Source organism: Mizuhopecten yessoensis, unplaced genomic scaffold, assembly GCF_002113885.1.
Source record: "Mizuhopecten yessoensis strain PY_sf001 unplaced genomic scaffold, ASM211388v2 scaffold716217, whole genome shotgun sequence".
NCBI lineage: Eukaryota > Metazoa > Mollusca > Bivalvia > Pectinida > Pectinidae > Mizuhopecten > Mizuhopecten yessoensis.
In genome coordinates this window covers 179,664-196,228 of record NW_018480006.1, presented here as the reverse complement: position 1 = coordinate 196,228, position 16,565 = coordinate 179,664, and the positions used below count along the sequence as shown (strand labels likewise).

The 16,565-nt window shown below is 36.4% G+C and overlaps 1 protein-coding gene across 2 annotated transcripts in view; it reads right to left on the bottom strand.

The window, feature by feature from the left end:
* Nucleotides 1–10,003: 10,003 nt before the first annotated feature.
* Nucleotides 10,004–16,565, bottom strand: part of LOC110442138 (baculoviral IAP repeat-containing protein 3-like) — a 19,288-nt gene continuing 12,726 nt past the window's right edge. For both annotated transcript variants that reach the window (XM_021485604.1, XM_021485603.1), the window contains exons 7-8: nt 14,543–14,602; nt 10,004–14,225 (exon numbers count right to left, since the gene is read on the bottom strand). In XM_021485604.1, coding sequence (XP_021341279.1) covers nt 14,038–14,225; nt 14,543–14,602 — 248 coding nt within the window. In that variant the 3' untranslated portion in view covers nt 10,004–14,037. The remainder of the gene's footprint in view (nt 14,226–14,542; nt 14,603–16,565) is intronic.

Here is a 16,565-nt window from a genome sequence, read left to right as displayed (position 1 = left end):
CTCTGAAATGTCGCCAGTATACCGACAAAACCCCACTGCTCTGGCATGTCGTCAGTATACCGACAAAACACTGATGCTCTGAAATGGAACCATCCATATCGGGACAAAACCCCACTGCTCTGAAATGTTGTCAGCATAACGACAAAACACCACTGCTCTGAAATGAAACCATCCATTTCGGGACAAAATACTACTGTTTTGAAATGTCGTCAGTATACAGACAAAACACTGCTGCTCTGAAATGGAACCATCCATATCGGGACAAAACACCACTGCTCTGAAATGAAACATTCATGGGACAAAATACTACTGTTTTGAAATGTCGTCAGTATACCGACAAAACACCACTGCTCTGAAATGAAACCATCCATATCGGGACAAAACACCACTGCTCTGAAATGAAACCATTCATATCGGGACAAAATACTACTGTTTTGAAATGTCGTCAGTATACCGACAAAACACTGCTGCTCTGAAATGTTACTAGTATCACATAAATGAAGGTTTCTCAAATAGAAATAACACCGAACTGCGTTGTGTGTTCAGTTTGAACTGAGGCTGATATGTCCTCAGACATTTATTACTGAGTTTAGTAAGCTGAACGGACGCTTCAAAATTGATCACGATGCTCATGTAGCTCATACAAAACAATATATTTGAAGATTCCTAGTCAACAAGCACACTGCCATTTGAAAAATTCATATAACCTAATGTTACATAAATAATAGATAAAAAACGCTTACAGTACATATTAAATGTTTCTCTACTACTTAATTTTGTACTTGTTGATGAGACGTTTGACAGTCCGGTTCTTAATCGTTCCAGCTGATAAATATATGTAATATAATAACTGATCAATAGAAATTCTGTAATCTGTTCTGAACCAGCGTCACATAATAGCTTTTGAACTGTATCGGTTTTAACTCAATATTGTTTATTAAATATCGCACGAATTCCTCAATTTACATTATGACAACGTTCTTCTGAAGACAGACATTTATTGAACAACGAGAATTGTGTGTGATTTTAAAATTCAAACTTTCTGAAAGCCTTAGATGTAATGATTCTATAAAGAGACGCCGACAGCAGTGCCTTGACACGATCAAAAATAGACCTGAACTTGGAAGGCGAGATAATTCTATTTTTCGAATGAGTGGAAGTAAATTTCACGCCTGCTGCAAACGTCTTAATAATGGCAAATATGACGCCTTCCTTATCCCGCGAGAGGCGATGTCTGGCCACGACAGCTGTCCAGCTTTTATCCAGACTAGGACGACGTGAGCATCTCAATTTGACACTAATCGGCAGGACAGTGGTCAACTTTGTGACGTAATGATGTCACGTGGCTGCAGAGCGGCGCACAGTGCTGGAATCTCACGATATCGAATGAATTAGGCTAAAATCAATTTGCAGTTGTTATAAATAACACAGAATAGACTCCTGTCGATTATAGAAATAATATTGGAGAATGGTCAGCAAACCGCCATCAGTTCCTGTAACTGGCAATCCAGTGTATCTGCATAATGACACCCTACAGCTGTCGAACTGCACTCTATTCTAAAGACTCCAAATCAATCGGCTACTCCAATCACAGGGGCACGCAACTACTATTAATATTGATCTTGTTAGACTTTCCATCGATGGGTATGTTACATTCCAATAATACGACCAGCGACTAAAAGTCTACCAATATCAATATACGGAGTGGCTATTGACACTCGGGCCATCAATATAAGTAGTTGAGTGCGTCTGTGCCCCATTAAGGATGTTTACCGAACCTACTAAAGCTCTTGCTAATGTGGGGGAAAAAAACAATCAACTCACGAAATTTATGACAATCAAAATAAATAAAGAAACAACCTTAAAGCAAGTTTTCTTATAAGGGACTTAAAGGAAATTCAAGTTCGTTCACATGTAATACGTCTATCGCCACGGACTAAGTTTTAATCTATTGTTACCGGCACACGCAAAGAATGAAGTAAGTTAGACTGATCAAGCGCTTAGATATTGTCATGCACAATACGTATAACTTGTACTGCTTCAGTTTTGACGCAAATTTTATCACAAAGCATACAAATCGATTTTCTTATTTGATCCAAAAACAATTCCAAATAATGTACTTTTATATATGACACTTTATTGAGTTGTTTGTGTTTTATCGTCCTAACTACATTGAGGTCACATGAATAAAAGTACCTAGTGACACCTAAAAGAAAAAGTAGTTAGGAAAGATATTTGGCCTAAATTATGTGATCAGTCAATATTATACAACATTTATATAGTTGCGAAAACTTCAGAAAATCCATTGAATACATATAATTAAAACCTTTAATGAATACACGGAAAGGCACTTCTATTTAAAATGGCATGAAACATATAATTAGAAATTCCAAGAAACGTGTAATAAATCATTAACTATAGAATATGTGTTATACGTCCTGTATTAGAATTATAGCCGACTTAAGTGTCGTACGGTGGATGCATACGGGTATATCAATAAAGCGGTGTTTTACATTGTAATTAATAAATAGATTAGCGTATTCAGTGTTGTTATTAAACAAAGCGTATTTTTGTCTAAGTGTGTGTTGATTGTCGATAAACAGTCATTCATGTTGATATTGAGTAAACAAAGTAGGCCTTGGTCCCACTTCTTTGTGAAAAGCAAAATCAATTTGTGCCGATTTCGAATACCTGGTAGATTCTAAAACTTGATAGGCTTACGATTGTCGGTTTCAGTCTGCTTTGAGCTGGAAAGGAATATTGGTCACACTTTTCCGCTGAAAACTGGAGACTCTTTGGAGGAAACAAAATGGCGCAGGTATCGTTACTGTTCCTGATCCTGACTGTGGTTATCGGATGTAAGTAATAACAATAACTTACTTTTGGACTTACGACATGTTTTCATTTAAAAAAAAAAAACATATGATTTCCTATCATGATGATAATAATCCAGTGAAAATATAAATAGAACATTTATGCAAAGACCCGATTAGCAACATTTTATACTTGGAAATATTTAAAGTAAAGGAATCATCAAAAACAATTTCTTTACAATGAAGCCATATTGTTTCCAAGCAATACGATTGTGCACACTAATCACTTCCATTCAAACGAATCTTGTCGATATGTGGTCATATTAATATTTTCGGTTAAATTTGCTTCAATGAGCCATTTCTTTTAACATCCGAAAAAGTACATGTGTGACGCGATATCACTCCTGTCTGTTTTCACGAAACCTTAGCTGAGGTGTTAAATAATTCAAATACTGATCACTGTTTTATGGTTTATGAATATCTTGATCACTGTTTTATGGTTTATGAATATTTTGCTCCTTCTTCACGACCTGAAATTTAAATAAATTCACCCACGAAGCAAAACAGGAAATGTCATTCTATCTTAACCCAAGAATTGGTACTTCATATGTTGTTTGTATGTTACCTCCATTACATGCCGATATCTGTCAGTTTTGGAATCGTCACACAATGCTACCTATCGGCAGCCATTACTTCTACCGTAAATTATGGATCTGCAATCGTTTAATTTTACCTTACTTTTTCAGTAACTTATTTTAGAACTGGTAATATAATTAAATAACATCAGTGTTTAAACGCGAGATACACAGCAAGAGATTAATCGATTAAAGCGGCTTAAGTGCCGCCATTGCTATTCTGATACTGCAAAGACTTTGTGGTGGAATATTAATTGATTATTTTTGAACATACAGAATTAAAGTAAAAGAATATGTAGGTTGCATTGTTATATAAGGAGTGTATTTCATGTGGTTGTTGTTTGCATTGGACTGATGAATGTAGGTGAGCTACAAACAAAAGCTTATATAACTGCCACACAACAACACATTTAACAATCGTTTGATGTAAAGTAGGTATGTTCTCGTTATGATAAAGCAGAATGGAAATGGTATCGATCTATATGAACTGCCACTCAAGATAAAAAAAAAATGAAAACAATATTTCATTGACTAGAAATCAAAAACATTTATGTGGATTTGTTGCGTAAAATGTTGAAAGGAATTAGAAACGCCCCTTAAACAACCAATAGGTGTGGGAGGAGACGCCTCCTCCAAGCACATAATATCATTGATTATATGTTGTATATTTTCGTGACTTGAAGCCATTTATTTAGATCGTTTCGTGATTTTTCCATATAAACAAAGAGTAGTCAAGTATATCAATTACATTTGTTGTATTTAATATCGTGGTTCCGTAGCCTCCACGAAAACCACTTATATTTTATACAACGAACCGTCATGCTATACAGTTTTGCTATGTCAGTGATAGAAAAACGTATGTCTGTCTGCAATATACAAATGCACATGTCTATTTATTAAGTATATTGTTGTTTTTTCATTTATAGTTGAGTGTGTTCTCAGTCAGATGAAGTCATGTGATTGCTCTTGTTCCAATCTGGAGAACGCTCTGGAAAACGACCCTGTCTTAAAGGCTAAGATGGAGAAGTTGGCCAAAGAGATGACAGTGGACGTGAGAAATACCAGTTCGCACATGCGCTCTCTGACGTCGGCCACGGACGACCGGCCGTCGGCCCAGGCGGCTGGCTACGTAGGCGTCACTATACTGTGTCTGGTACTCGGACTGCTTCTCTTCTTCGACGGCATTGGTATAATTGCCCAGGACATGGTGACCAAACAACAACTTCAATAAATCGAAGTTTTTACTGAAATGAAATCTGGTTTCTCCGTTAAGCAACTTAACCACTTGATTTATTAAGGATATTATAATTTAGTGCTATTTACCAACTTTAAGTCACGAGCGTCTCAAATATGACAATGCGGATAACTTTGCACTCGAAGATATCATCCTGAAGACTCAGTTTCTTGTAACAATCTATATTTTGTGATGATAAGATGTTTCAATGAAGTGGCGGGTATAATGGCGTGTCATCGACAAGTCGTTCTGTTGATGGACGCATTAAGTATACAACTGGATTTATTATAATGGTTGAAGAAGTAACATTGCATTTCATCGGTGTTTGTATTATTCTATAATGAATGGATCACACGGACCAGATTTCCGTTCTTCATTTGTATATACTAAATGTATTGTATATCATAGCGGTTTATAATTAACATTATACATGTGCTGTACAGGGAAAGGCTACGGCCAACGTTTGGCAGTAAAAGCGATAAAATCTAACATACAGTCCAGTACATACATACCTACAAGTCCTTTCGTTGGTCACCTTTGAGCATAAATGCATTTCATGTCACTTTTTGGCAAATTACCGATACGAGTGGGCAACGAATTGTTATTTCCTTTACCAACGTTAGTAAGTTTATTTTCGTAATTGATAGAATAGAAGGAAATGTATTGTTGTGAAATAAATCATGATCTGACGAAAAAACGATGCTCTGTTTTAACTATATACTTCAAACTAGTGTTATTGTGTTTTAAAAACTCAGTCCCTGGGTTAGTTGGAGTGGAGCCGCAGGGATATGGTATTGCTGTAGTAAATTGAGTGGAAGTCTGGGTATGTTCTTCGCCAGTTGAGTGAATTCTTTCGACATTCTTATTCAACTGTTAAGGAAAAGGTCTGAACCTAACGTTCTCGAATGGTCATATAGGTCACATTTGAAGGACAGGCACATTTTGGAATGTACGAGCATAGCTCGATATGAAAGTCAGTATACAATCGCTAGTCAAGATAAAAGACATTCTATAAATCAGTCTAGAGTGACAGGATTTGTTTTACATTTCACAGCTGGTATAACCAAATGCAAGCTCATGAACAACACAACCTTAATACAGTATATGAGGCTGTCGTATGGGTGATCAGCAAAGGTTTTTAACAAGATATTTAAACTAAATTCCATCCCAATATAGCCGCACCACGTTGGTAAAAGCAAAGATAAATGCAGTTATTAAGAAGGAAAAACAAAAGGTCAAGACGTAGTTCAAATGGTCTGTGTTACTGTTGCAGAAAATATATCTTACATTGTAAAACTTAAAGCCGTACACAAAGAACTCAACATTGAGAAGATATTGGAAAGAGTAGAGAATGCGACGACTTTAAAAATAATATACATGCTCTGTGAGTTTTCTCCTTACTCTGATAAGTTAGAGTCGCGGTTTCCTAGCGACTTTTCAACTTTGTCACGCCTATGTCTATATTGCACAGCACGAGACGCATTTCAAAACAAAAGTCCGTCATCTTGCTAAGTTCGATACACTAAAACAGGTAAACGTATAACAAAGCAAAATCGGGTTCGGATGATGTGCCAGAGGAAAACAACGAGAAGAAAAGTTTAGTTGGGAACTTGATGGACAGGGAATGATTCGTGGTTTCACAGTGTCACCGGGATAACGCTCCGTCGTCAATCTCATCTTACAGGTGGAGGAAGTATTCACGCCTGGGCAAGGAGTCTGTTATAAGCGTAAGATCGTAAATCTAACGACCAGCAACATTCCCCAGACAGGGCCACGGGGATTCCCAATACCACAGAATATAAACGGAAAGCGAGGGTTCTACTGGAATAACTTGCAAACACCAAACAGAAGAACAATCTTACATGTGCATTTCATAGAAACAGGATGTGTTGGACAACAAAACAGAAACATATTACCCCAGGTGTGGGAAGAGTTCATATTTAAGATTTTGTTAAGAAAAGTGGCATCTCCTCCGACCTTTCAATGAAGTACTATGAAGTGGCGAAGGTTCTTGCTCGCATCCTACGTCCATTCGTAGGGTATAAACACCATTACATGCACGACACCCTTTTTAAGCTGGCCCTAATGAGGACTTTGTCTCATACGACATGAGTACACTGTTCACTGATGTCCCGGGGAGGCAGGCAATATGTCATCCGAGTAAGACCTGATTGTAACAAAACTTGGAATGTGTAGAAGATTTTAATTGTACAAAGGATTATGGTCGCCTTCTAGCTTCGCTTTAGAAACAATTTCAGTTTAGTGCTAGAGCGTCCGACTAGAAAGTCTGGGATCGCGGGTTCGATCCCCACTGGAAGCACACAGAACAAACATGACAGCTGATCAGGTTACGAGAATACTGGAGGTATGTCTTACCTATTATACAGGAGACATATTCCAACAAGACGGATCAGCCATAGGATCTCTTGTTTCAGTTGGTATCTTACCTTATCAACAACTCAAATCCGACGATCAAGTTAACCATGAAGCGGACACCAATGGGAAGTCCATGCTAGATGTATTGGTATACACATGAAACTGGAGGTTTCAGTTTAAAATGTGATGTGGCGGAAGGCAACACAAACAGATTAGTAGAGAGCTTTCGAACCCCCTCCATCCTAGGCTGGGTGTGGTTAGATATCTCGTTAATAAGACTATGATTTCCATCAATTGCCATCAGTGATTGCACTAATATGAAAGAGGAACACCAACATTCTTCCCTTCTAATGCAGAGGAGGGGCATTCAGTGCGAGATCAGGGAGATATTCTGGCACTCGGACCAAAGAGCCCCATAGGCTCACGGAACGGAGGCTGTCGGCCTCGAATACCTCTGCTGTAACTGAGCATGCCCTGAAGACTGACGAAGAGACGTTCTTGTTGTAAAATCTCATCCTCGACAGGGAACAAGGTTTGAGAGGTACCTCCTGCTAACTTACACTACTCCTTCGAGCGATGTAGGCCAACGTCCACACTAGTGTAACCAATATTGACTGTAACAACCAACGTCCATACTAGTGTAACCAATTTTGACTGCAACAACCAAACGTCCACACTAGTGTAACAAATATTGACTGTAACAATCAAACGTCCATACTAGTGTAACCAATATTGACTGCAACAACCAAACGTCCACAATAGTGTAACCAATATTGACTGTAACAACCAACGTCCATACTAGGGTAACCAATATTGACTGTAACAACCAAACGTCGACACTAGGGTAACCAATATTGACTGTAACAACCAACGTCCATACTAGTGTAACCAATATTGACTGCAACAACCAAACGTCCACAATAGTGTAACCAATATTGACTGTAACAACCAACGTCCCCACTAGTGTAACCAATATTGACTGTAACAATCAAACGTCCACACTAGTGTAATCAATATTGACTGTAACAACCAAACGTCCATACTAGTATAACCAATATTGACTGTAACAACCAACGTCCATACTAGTGTAACCAATTTTGACTGCAACAACCAAACGTCCACACTAGTGTAACAAATATTGACTGTAACAATCAAACGTCCATACTAGTGTAACCAATATTGACTGCAACAACCAAACGTCCACAATAGTGTAACCAATATTGACTGTAACAATCAAACGTCCATACTAGTGTAACCAATATTGACTGCAACAACCAAACGTCCACGCTAGTGTAACCAATATTGACTGTAACACCCAAACGTCCACACTAGTGTAACCAATAATGACTGTAACAACCAAACGTCCATACTAGTATAACCAATATTGACTGTAACAACCAAATGTCCACACTAGTGTAACCAATATTGACTGCAACAACCAAACGTCCACACTAGTGTAACAAATATTGACTGTAACAATCAAACGTCCACACTAGTGTAACCAATAATGACTGTAACAACCAAACGTCCATACTAGTATAACCAATATTGACTGTAACAACCAACGTCCATACAAGTGTAACCAATATTGACTGTAACACCCAAACGTCCACACTAGTGTCACCAATATTGACTGTAACAACCAAACGTCCATACTAGTATAACCAATATTGACTGTAACAACCAACGTCCATACAAGTGTAACCAATATTGACTGTAACACCCAAACGTCCACACTAGTGTCACCAATATTGACTGTAACAACCAAACGTCCATACTAGTATAACCAATATTGACTGTAACAACCAACGTCCATACTAGTGTAACCAATATTGACTGCAACAACCAAACGTCCACAATAGTGTAACCAATATTGACTGTAACAACAAAACGTCCACACTAGTGTAACCAATATTGACTGTAACAACCAAAGCTTCTTAGTTAAGCTTATCACAAATGTTCCAAAAGTCAGGAGCGGTGTATAAGTGTATTTTTGTGTTGAGGATACGAAATGTATGTAGTATAAGAGTTTTGATGTATGGTGTAGTTTGGGAGTGCTGTGGATGATCAGGTGCGGGCACTTTCTATTAAAATATTGCACTAAGATTTTTAGCTTATTTGGACATACCATCAAAAGTTCAATGCAATATAGAGGTGTCTGATATAATGAAAGAATCGAAGGGAACACTTACAACGCAACTCCAAATAGAACAGTTAAGTCTTCAATTGCTATTCTGATGGAAATCAAAACAATTGCAGTAGTGGCACAATCTTTGTACATGAAGGATCAAATGTTTTTGCTGCATGATGTTGCAAGCAAAAATACATGCACGCGTTTTTGTTATTGAACAGCACGTGCGAAGGCCGATAACGCCAACTGACAAAACCTGTAGTGTGAAATAATTACGGAACTTAGAATGTGCCTATCACACTATCCATTGAAATGTTTACTTACATATGATTTAAAGCTTGGGAAATTTGCTATATAGATGTCTTATGTGGCGCTGATAGTGCGTCACAATTAAATGTTTTATTTTTCAAAAGTAGCCTAGCACGTATTAAAATCGAATTTTGCATACATGTACCGAATCTATTCTTTATATGCTGCAAATATGAAATAGCCAATATATATATGCTTTTTTTTTTTCAATTTTGGCATGTAACAACTGTATGGACAATTTACAAAGCGTGTTGCAATATTTCTAGCTATGTTCACTACTACATTAGTGTAACAGGGAGGATAACTCTAGGTACGGAACAACTCCCGTTATTATATGAACGTGATATCAACTAGACCTAAGGAAGACCTGAATCTGTATCAGTCCTGTTTTAGCACACTTGTACTTAGCAAGATTGCCTGTAATCAATGATAATCACCCTCATAAGTGTCAGATGGTGATGTGTATTTGTAAACGGATAGTGTCATAAACATTACCAACAGAAAATTTAAACTTCAATTAGTTTATTTCCATAGAAAGAGCGACCTAGATTATTATTGGAAAACACAAATGTCTAAAGAATTCAGACTGGTTACCTGAAATGTTCAATGTAAATAACAGAAAACACCGTGAGCACTGGTGTATGTGCCTGTTTAAAAAATGGTAGTATTTATCTTTGACATTTGATAAAGCCTTAGACATTACCAATAATACAATCAGAGAATATTATCAATGCTTAACAAAATTCACTCACTAAATAAGCAACACTTTACAGCAATAGGACATAAACCCAGCGACATTTTCATAACTTATGTCTATACTCAAGTCCGACAGATTAAGTAACTTATGTCTATACTCAAGTCCGACAGATTAAGTCATGTGTAGCCTAACATAATGCAAACAAGCAAATATATCTACATACACACATGTGGTGCAGTACGGTATACAAAGTTTACATTTAATACCTAAAGGGAGGTCGCAAAAATATTAGACATCTTTAAATGAAATAAAATATCTCTAAATGAATTAAAAATGATTACATGAAAGAGAGATATCACAAAAATAATTAAAGATATCTTTGTGTCTCATATAATAAGGATTAAATGAATTATCAATATTGTTTATAAGATATACATGTATCTCAAAAAAGAGATACCATATTTTTTTAAATTGTTTCAGTACAGCTGGGCAATCTTTCATACAATATCTACCTGGTCAAGCAGGCACACTGCTTACTCCAAGAAATATCATATGAGGCTCTGTCTGGGTCATAGATTGGGATTGTCATAGGTTTCCAAGCATTTTCAAGGTGTCAAAGCAGCAAATAAATAAACTACATTGTAACTGTTATTTACATTGGAAAACTTGTAAGTTATCGTGTCGTTGAACCGAGAAGAAAAACAGGTTAACATCTCCTGAACATTAGAATATATGATTTCATTAATACTGTAGAATTTTAAGACTACTGACTCGACATGTGAAGTTTCATGTCTTGACATAAAATTGTCACAAACTGGATAGTAAACACTTATTTCGTGCTTGGGCAGGCAATGTTTGAAATATTTTCCTCTTTGTGCTTGGACCAACCACAGGAATTATAGCCAAAAGGCAAAGCCACTTTGATTGGTCTAAACAACTGGAAGGATATATTTCAAACTACTCCCTGCACAAGCATTAAGTAACTGTGTACATGTTATGTTAACCGTTCCCCCCCCCCACAATTTTTTTTTTTATTTAGAAATGTAACTGGTTCTCTGCATTGTCTACATTGTACACATACTTCAACATGTGTAGTGAACAGCTGTGAGTTTGTTTTACAACACCTATATATATGATAACAATTTTTATTGGATGAAAAAGTACGTCAGTATGCTTTGTCAGGTTGAGTTTAAAATGAAAATGTACTGCGACATCTATGTAGACCTTGATCCATTATCTATTAAGTAGATTAAACATGATAATGAACCCAAATCTTTATTTGTGATTCCATTTTAACAAAAAATCAAGCATAGAAGTGTTAACAGTCATACCATGATGTACAAATACAGGTGTAAGTTTTTCCCATGATTATATGAGTGAGATCTAGATTTTCTTCTACAACGCAAGAATTTACAAGCACTACTTCTTCAGTGACAATAATTACTATAAGCACAAGTAAAATACAACCTAGTTGTGATGTAAGTCCTTTTAAGAAATAGAAGGTCAAGTAAAACACTGCTGTAACAATATCATAGTAAGATTGATACTACAAACGATCATAGAGAAATGGATGATAATGATGATGATGATGATGATGATGAAGCTAACATGTTTGTTTTAAGCAAGCACTTCAAAATAAGCAAAACATGCATTGGCCAACTATAGCTCTGCCTAATGATAATGCAGCTAGTCTTATATAATATACCGCTTTATCACAACCTAGTTACATGTAGTAGGTCGTCTCAAAGCGGTTCACAAATTATTTTGTTTAAACATATTTTTATTGCCTTGAAAATGACAAAAAGGATTGGGCACAAATTCGTACAACTTAATTAAGCCCTCTCCTAACTTAAATACATTTTACATACATCATAGCTGTCTTAACATTTTATTTTATTTTTCATTTTTTAAATTAAAGTTGAATCAACAAATTATTATCAGTGTTTATAGGGCCTTTGCACCTAGCCAATATCATTCTCAACTGCCTGCGGAGCATACAGCCAGTGCTGCCATTTCGGCTCTCACAGCTAGCATTCTACAATTCTAGCACTGCCCAACTATACGTACTCATTTACAGCTGAGTAGACTGGAACAAGCAGAGTAAAGTATCTTGCTCAAAAAAACAACACATTGCTGTGCCATGACTTGAACCCGCCACCCTTTGGTCTTGATCCCCACGTCCTACCACTAGACTACAGTGTCTCCTTTATATATATGAGTGGAAAATAAGGGGAGAATTGTCTATTTAGTAAAGAGTCTTTACCCTACCCAATGTACAGTTTGGCCATATTTTAAACATGTTCTTACCCTGTAAGAGAGTCCTCTTGACACATTGGGACCTCTTTATCAAGTAAGTGACCTTTCATCAATTGTCTCTATCCCTTGTTGGTCCCACTTACCTGTTCATAGGGGTGGGGTGCCGGTGGGGGATTTGCCTGTTATACACATTCAGTTCCATTGATAATTTATACACATTGAAATCGAAATCATTTAACTTTATTTTCCTTATTTAGTTCCACCCCTAAGGAATAGCCTAGAGATGGGCTGGGGTTTGAGTGAGGCCACACCCTTAGTATATGCAACATTGAGTTCCTTTCCAGGGGGCTGGCATATTTGTTTTGAATTTTAACAAAATAATACAGTATGTAGATTTTGAATGAGAAACTTTCCTTTTGACAAATCTGCTATTTTGCCTAGGACGTCTAGATTTTAGATATTGCTAAACATTTCATCTAACAATAAGGTCCACACAGCTGCATACACTATAAAATAATGACGTGGTCAATTGTCACACTCATAAGGCGAATGTGCAATGAGAATAATGTATTTCACTGAGGATTTGTCAAAATGGTAATAAGAAGAATCAATCGTCTCTGTATGAGATAGAGCGAATAATCTTAACAAAAAGGAAAGGATGAGCTTTAGAAAGTAATTATTTAATAAAAATAATACTTTACAGAAACACTCTTGTTATCATTTTTAAGTCTACCCCACACAAGGATGATTGATTCTGTTACCAGTCATTTTCTCCAGAGCTTAGCATCAAGCAAAACGCTGGAGAAAACACTAGTTACTATAGTGACAGTTGGTGCATTCCAACAAGAACACATGTAGATGACCGATAGTTATATGTTCTTGCAATCATAAGTATTTCACTTTTATTACTTCATGTTGAAGTCATTTTATAGTCTAATATCATGATTTCAATGACTCAGCATCACAAGGGTCTAATGTATGTTGTAACAGTACCCCTGATATCACAGTGACAGGTTTGAACAGCTGTGCGACTGCAGAGAACCATGACATATACTGGATAAACACTGATTATGACTTTTAAGTATGCTCTAATGTTATGTCACTGGTGACTGGGTATCTTTAACATAACCACCTCATAGATGTGGATTTCGAAGAGAATGTCAGAGGATACATCAATATCAACAGGGTTGAACACTTTTCAGGGAGTATGTATTGGAACAGACATCACGATATAGCTTCCGATTGTGCAGTTCTGCTGGTGGCACAGTAACAGGTTGGACCATTCTCTGTAGTTATATCAAAGCCATGGTTGACCAGCTCATAGTACCAATGATGGCAAAACGACTGATACAACACTGTTTTGTAAAGACGTATCCTGCCAGAAATGGTTTACAAGCTCATAACATGTAGGTCCAGATACCTTTGATGTCGAAGATGAAAAGGACTCTTTCCTGTAGAGATTTATCGTACCAAACATGGCTGTGCAGCTAGCTCACAATACAAAGGTTCAATAGTAGCCCGATGTCACAGCTACAGATATGACATTCTTCTGTAAAGATGTATCATGCCGGACATGGTTGATGAGCTCACGACATGTAGGTTCTCACGGTACCTCTAATATCACAACGACAGATAGGACAATGCTGTACTGCTGGAGCACATGTGACACAGGCACAGAGGTGACCACAAGGCAGAAACACCATCCCCACCTCCTCATCCAGACAGATCTTGCATGTCTTCTGGTCTTTTAGTGTCCGAATCTCTTCCGACAGATCTAAATAAATCAAAAGCAACATAAAATACAGCCAAATAATTTACTAGAAAATATCTATAGATGTAAGAAAATAAGAGCAGCTATATATCTTTTTATTTTACTATTTACCTAATAACTGAAAAATTCTTTTCGATTTTGTTTCTGTAAATTTACAATCAAAGTTTTGGTAATAAGCACCATAACATTGCTGACGATTATCAAACAGTGTTACATGTTTTACATGTATTATATATATTCACTATTGTGATTCTCAAAGCAAAATCTCCATGTGATCATTAAAACAAATGAGACAAGCAATGTCTTTATATCATAGTTACCTGGATCTTCTGACTTTTCTGAGCTTATACTTTCATCCTTTGAGCTGCTTGGATCTTTAGCTATTTGAAATATTTTAAATGATTCAAAATTAAATTTAACCGTAGTCAATTTATTAAGCTCTCTCCTCATAAATCATTAATAACACTTTTCTACATCAGACACCTTTTTTGTATAATATGTGGGAACTTCGGGAATACATTAGCATATGACATAAACTCTTAATGGTTTTTCTTCAACTTCAACTTCCTCCTAGACTAGACAGGTTATACAAACACAGAGATACAAAGTACTGTCTAGTTAACACATGTAGTAGTTAATGTGTAACATAGTTACTTTCATTGAGTTCCAAGAATATAAGACTCTTTCATGCTCAGGAGTGTAGGATAGGGAAATTCCACCTGAAAGGGATTTCAAATTTGGTAAAATCTCAGGCTTTGCCGAGTGTTTTGCCAAATTTGAAATCCCTCGGGTGGAATTTCCTTATTCTACATCCTTGGGCATGAAAGAGTACTTATCTCTCATTCCAATCACCAGAACAAGCTCAGAAACCGTGAAAATGCGTTTGGACTGGCCACCATTTTCAAAATATCATTTTTTCCCCTGAGCTTTTTAGATGAAAATGAATCAGCCAGCCAGATTTAGCATTTCCAATATTTAAAAACAGTGTTTGCACAGAAATAACAATCACATCTTTCTAACATGTACGGTAAATATAAAATGAAAGGTTTTCATTTCATCACATTGCCTTTTCCGCATTGCGGCATCAGAGAGTTCCAAATTTGTGACGTCACGTCATTATTGAGACATTGTGACGTCACGTCACATGAAATGGGGTGTAAGATAGAAATTTCCTACACCCCTTTCCTACCCTGGACAGTTCTATCTTACACACAAGGAAATGAGAGAAAAGAATATCAACAATCATTAATGCCATAAACTACTTCGTTACATAAACTTATTTATAACATAAACTATTGGATAACATGAGCATACTAACAATAACAAGAACTACTTAATATATGCACATATTATACAAGCTAATAAAACTTAGCAGGTCAATAATCTGTACCCAAATAAGAAAAGCGGAATAACTCCTATAAAAACAATTTTACTGAAAGAAAATTATATATGGCAATCACACAATTTACCTAAAGTACCAATCATTAAACCAAGTTTCATAAATATCGCCCAAGAAGATCAGTAGCCATACTTTTGGGTGAATTGTAAATGGAAATCACCATAAGGACCATAGCTCCCAACGAAATAGTCAAAAATCAAATAAAATACATTTAGATTGCCAGTGCAGAACTATACCTAATACGCATGCACTGATCATGTGTACCGAGTTTCATAAATATTGACACAAAAAGGTTAGTACTTTGGACTAAAACCTTTTCAAGGAGTTAAGAGATGGGGCATAACTCTTAATAAGTTGTGAAAACAAACCACAACAGCAAAACAAGCTGGAGTACTGATCATGTGCACCATTGATGAAGGTAGTAAGTAATAGTTATAAAATGGAACGAAAAAATCATCTTAACCAAACATAAACTGCAAAAGCACTTCTACCTAAAGAAATGATCATGTGCACCAGGTTTATCAAAATTACTTGAAAAGTAGTGCTGCTCTAAACAAATTTATATTTATAGATATGCAAACATAACACCCTGATTACAGTATATCCCCTCCTTATTTGTTTCAAGGGGTATAACTCCTAATAACAAGAACTTCTTAAAACATTTTCTTAAAACTGTTAAACAATTACCTACATATTGTATAGTAAGAACTGACAAGTGTATTACATGAACTAACTAGTGCATAGTAAGAACTGACAAGTGTAATACATGAACTTCCAACTGTTTAACATGAACTTACTAGTGCATAGTAAGAACTGACTAGTGTATTACAGGAACTAACTACTGTTTGACATGAACTTACTAGTGCATAGTAAGAACTGACAAGTGTAATACAGGAACTAACTACTATTTAACATGAACTTACTAGTGCATAGTAAGAACTGAC